This window comes from Lycium barbarum, chromosome 12, assembly GCF_019175385.1.
Source record: "Lycium barbarum isolate Lr01 chromosome 12, ASM1917538v2, whole genome shotgun sequence".
Taxonomy (NCBI): domain Eukaryota; kingdom Viridiplantae; phylum Streptophyta; class Magnoliopsida; order Solanales; family Solanaceae; genus Lycium; species Lycium barbarum.
Window position 1 is genome coordinate 84,305,754 of NC_083348.1, and position 4,834 is coordinate 84,310,587.

Below are 4,834 nucleotides of genomic sequence, written 5' to 3' on the forward strand. Positions count from 1 at the left end.
CTCCGGATTAATGGAGCGCACTGACCACTGCTGGATAGAAGTCCTACTAAGCTGGACCACCTGTCGGTCTACCTGAACCTACGCGCATGAACGCAGCCCCCCGAGCAACGGAGAGTCAGTACGAATAATGTACTGAGCATGAAAGGCATAAGAAAAACATGTGTATATAAGAATCATGAATAAGATCTGAACTCATAAGCTGAAATGACTATCTGCATGTACTTGTATGAACTAGTATCTGTATGTATTTGCATAAGTCTATATAACTGACAATGCCTCTGTGGGCGCATAATATGCAGGCTCATGCCTATCAATGTAGGTCATATATATATATATATATATATATATATATGACCTACATTGATAGGCATGAGCATGCATATTATATATGACCTACATTGATAGGCATGAGCATGCATATTATGCGACCACAGAGGCATTGTCAGTTATATAGACTTATGCAAATACATACAGATACTAGTTCATACAAATACATGCAGCTAGTCATATATATATATATATATATATATATATATATATATATATATATATATATATATATATATATATATATATATAACGCTTGTCAAGCCTCTATGGCATCCCATCATCATATACATTGCTGCGGTACGTGCAGCCCGATCCTTATATCGTTATCATGGTGCACCAGCTGATCAGGTGGTAGCGCGTATATAACGCCTATCCCTTTTCCATACCCCATATACATATAATACTTGCGTATATAACGCCTTTTGGTCACGGGTCAATATGCATATATATGAATGAATGTAATGCATGAGTAAACTATATACATAGAACTGGACCCATGAACAGAAGGAACAATCATAAACGGGGTACATGAACATCAAAGACTGAAGTACTCCTAATGCTTCTAAGAGTAGAGTAATATAGAAGGTCGCTTACTCGTTTGTTGGTTCATATCATAAGGTCATGCCAGAAGAAAGAAAGGATAGCCTTAACATATCTTGAAGTATATCCAATCGTCCAACTTCTACCTCTCGAACTTGTAAGTCTACAATTAAGATAGCATAGGCCTTAATTAGACCATTTACCTCGCTTACTTACTATTTTTAGATACATATAGAGCTTAACGAATTGTAGACAATATTTTCCTTGTAAGCTCAACAACCCTTCGACTTCCCATTCGATCTAACATCAACCACAATACCCATATATCAAAATATACTCAAATTCATTCCCAACCATCTCTTAAAACAACCCCAAATCCCTATCTTACCCTTCATCAACTTACCACTTCCATAAGTATCCTCTCTTCACTTAAAACTACTAAAACTTTTGATAATTAACTTAAATACAAGGGTAGAAACCATTTACATACCTTGAGGTGTCTAAGATTCCAAAGATCAACTTCAACTCCAACTCCCTAAGCTCCACAACTTTAAAGAAACCCTAGAAACAATCTTCTTTTTCACAAGCTTGGGTTACGGGGCTTGGATCTTGCCAAATCACCACTATAAAGATAGAAAATGTTGGGAGTAAATATACTAGGGTCTTTCTTTGACCTGGAAGAGAGAAAATGAGAATTAAAGTCGTAGATCACATATTTATACCCAGAATTAAAAAGTCCCTGCGGTACGGTTCGACGAGTAGGTCGACAGTCCGTCTACCTACGCCTGCAGATTTCAAGGCTGCGGAACCCTGTCGACGCCGCACAACGACGGTCCGTCGACCATGTTGACGGCTTGTCGACGATGACTGGTGTCTGCAGATTTCTCAGATTCAGCTTAGGTCGCGTCGATTCGATTCGTTCAACTTTTAAATCTTGTAAATTACCAGGAATACCTGATTCCTGCTAGTACCCTTGTACATGAGGTAAGACACTTTCTATCTCCAAAACTCGGACACGAGTCTCAATTCCAAGGCATGCCCGACTATGAAACCATAGGTTCTACTATGACGAGAACGAGAGGCGTAACACAAAGATGCTCATTTTGCACTTCGTAATGCATTATTAATATAGCATTTATGGGAGCAAACATCATGAAAGTTGAATATTTATGTAGAAATTAAAATAAATTTTACCATGTAATATTTATTTAATTATATTTTATCAATGATTTCACTTTTATTTGAATTATCCATTAATATGTATTAACGTATAATATTTGCTGACAATTTATATTATTTAAAAATTTATGGTATAAAATAATTTTATATTAAATGGTTATATAATAATAAAGGAATATGAATTACATGGGATGAATATGTAAAAAAGAAAAAAAAATGATTTGTTTAATAAAATAAAAAAATAAAATTTAAATAAAAAATAATAATATAATATAGAAGAGAGAGAAGAATATTCTTTTTTGGTGTAAAAAATAGTGTAATTTACACCGTTTTGGTACTGTGAAACCACACTACATTGTCAATCGGATCACACTTGTTCAATTTTGAATAAGCATAACTCAATTTCTTATAAACTAGTTAGGCAAAATATGACGCTCCTCCTTTCATCTGGTATTAATTCAATTAGGAATGGCAACTTAAACATTAAAAAAGTACTAATTCAATAATAGCTAGATATTGAAGAATCGTTTCCACCCCCATTGAATCTCATCAAATCAATGTGAAGGTGGTTTGGTTTTTTTATCGACTAAGTGAAAGATAGGGATGCATCATGGAACTTTGTCCAAGATTTACAAAAATGTCCACTTTCTCACTCCAGCCTTGATTTTCGCTTCAGTTGTCTTTTTATTCTTTACATTATTTTGTGGCAAAATCTGGACTGTTTATGGGAAATGCTTAAGCATAAGGTGAAAAAGCCTTAAACAGCAGATTTTACTCAGCACTTGCAAGAGTGTGGCAGTTTTTTTTCATTTGACCAATCGCAGGAATAATTTTCTTTTAAGGAATCCTAACAAAATGCCCTTATAAAAATACTCCTATTATTATTTGGCCTGTGTTAATTGTATCATAAACCAACCAAGCCATAATCAAAGCAAGCACCCAAAGTGATCATTAAAATTCACAAAAACAAGAAAAAGCAACAGTAACAATAAAACAAGAATTGAAAAGTCCCAAACACACTTCCCACTTCCCAACAATTTAGTACTACTAGCTAGCTTATCACTTTCTCAGTTCCCAATTTAGTGCTACTACAACAGGCTCACAATGAACACTCAATCTCTCACTTGCAGGGCAGATTCTTTGAGGGTTCAAAAGCAAAAGGGCCAACATCAAAGAGCTTAACCCCAGGCTCTTTATCCACCACTGGTTTTGATGATGTCATGGGAGATGGGGGTGCAGGGGTCAACATGGCTCCAGTTTGACCATTGTGGAAATTTGTTGGGACACTGCATTCTGGTTTTGGTGATTTTGCTATGAAAACTTTGCACTTGTGGTAGCCTGCTGTAGTCAACCACTTTGGTTGGATGAAGAAGTAACCATTCTTGGCTGTTGTGGCTAGGCTTGTTAAGTGGTACTTTGTGTTGTTGCATGCCAGCTTCACCACAGCTCCTGTACCATATACAAAGGCATTAGTAATTACATTAAGGAAAAATAAAAACAATATTTTGAATGTACACCTTTTGCTTCATTAAGTTGGAAGTGTTTGACTGAGAATCTGTTAAAAATTTGTGACTTTAAATTTGTTATAGTAATATTTTTGTGATTACTTTTTCCACTTTAATTTGTGTCTTAATTTGACCCTTAAAAAGAAATCTTTTTGAAACTTTTAGTTTCACACTAAAAACATACTTATATTAAAGTACTTTTAAATCTTGTGTTCTCAAACATATATTATGAAAAATATTAAAATTTAAAAGTTCGTATAAATATAACAACCAGTACAGTATTTTTTAAAAAGACACGAATTGAAACTGAGCGTATAATAATATGGCCTCTACGGTAAAATGTAAAATTCAAAGTTAGAATTTCCTAAGTAGAAAAAGTGTTAGTGATATGCATCTTTTAAGATGCGCTTAAAAATAAATAGTGTCATGTAAAGTGAAGTAGAAAAAAATAATTACTTAAAAAGAAAACTAACCCTGAATTGGAGAAGCACCCAAGAGGGTGTTAACACCTCTATACTTGCAAGATTTGCAGTAAACAACTCCTCTAACACCTACAAACTTCCTTGTTGGAAGTGGAGATGGTGGCTTTACTGGTGAATGAGCTGGCGGAGTTGGTGGCTTAACTGGTGATGATGATGGTGTTGGTGTTGGTGAAGAGTGTGTTGGAGAAGAAGCTGGGGCTTGAGAGTGTTTGTGGTGGTGGTGGTGGTGATGGCCACCTTTATGAGCCTTTGGGGCTTCAACAGGTGGGAAGCTAACAAGAGAATGAGGGGCTAGTTCTGAAGTCACAATGCCATCAACATTTTGGCCAAGAACTGTGAATGAAGTAATTAGTAGTAAAGCAAGAATAAAACCTAGGGACTTTGATGGAACAAAACCCATTTTTGTGTGGCCAAATGGTGTTTGTGAACTGAACTCTGAGTAGGTGTAGAAGGGGAAATGGATGACATTTATAGGGGATTGAAGAGACACATTCTGTACTATTTACTTTTCTGCTTCATTTTAAATATTTTAATTTTAATTTAACTGAATATGAAATTTTAAAAATAAAATTTTAGTTAATCTTTTGGATAATGTATGAGGTACCAAAATATCTTTTAAATTTGGATGAGCGCATCAATAACTTTTTAAAATTTATTTAGGCATTCAAATTATATTTTGTTCCAATTGAGTATGTGAACATATGATAAAGTCATTCTAGTAAACATTTTAGCAACTCAAAAAAAAAAAAAAAACAGTGCAAATTTAAGGATTGTCTATGTATTCCGCTTTTAAATTTT

The 4,834-nt window shown here is 34.6% G+C and overlaps 1 protein-coding gene across 1 annotated transcript; it reads right to left on the minus strand.

The window, feature by feature from the left end:
• Positions 1 to 2,975: 2,975 nt before the first annotated feature.
• On the minus strand, positions 2,976 to 4,494 carry LOC132623561 (non-classical arabinogalactan protein 31-like). The gene is made up of 2 exons (XM_060338340.1): positions 4,028 to 4,494; positions 2,976 to 3,498 (listed from the first exon to the last, which is right to left on the minus strand). Exons 1-2 carry the CDS (start codon positions 4,434 to 4,436, stop codon positions 3,170 to 3,172), a joined length of 738 nt encoding a protein of 245 aa, XP_060194323.1. The 5' UTR covers positions 4,437 to 4,494; the 3' UTR covers positions 2,976 to 3,169.
• Positions 4,495 to 4,834: the final 340 nt, after the last annotated feature.

Bases quoted from the DNA above. Each gene is read 5' to 3' on its own strand.
- LOC132623561 (XM_060338340.1), bottom strand. From the start codon at position 4,436: ATGGGTTTTGTTCCATCAAAGTCCCTAGGTTTTATTCTTGCTTTACTA. The intron at 3,499-4,027 runs GTTAGTTTTCTT...TATATGGTACAG, and splicing joins GGGTGCTTCTCCAATTCAGG to GAGCTGTGGTGAAGCTGGCA.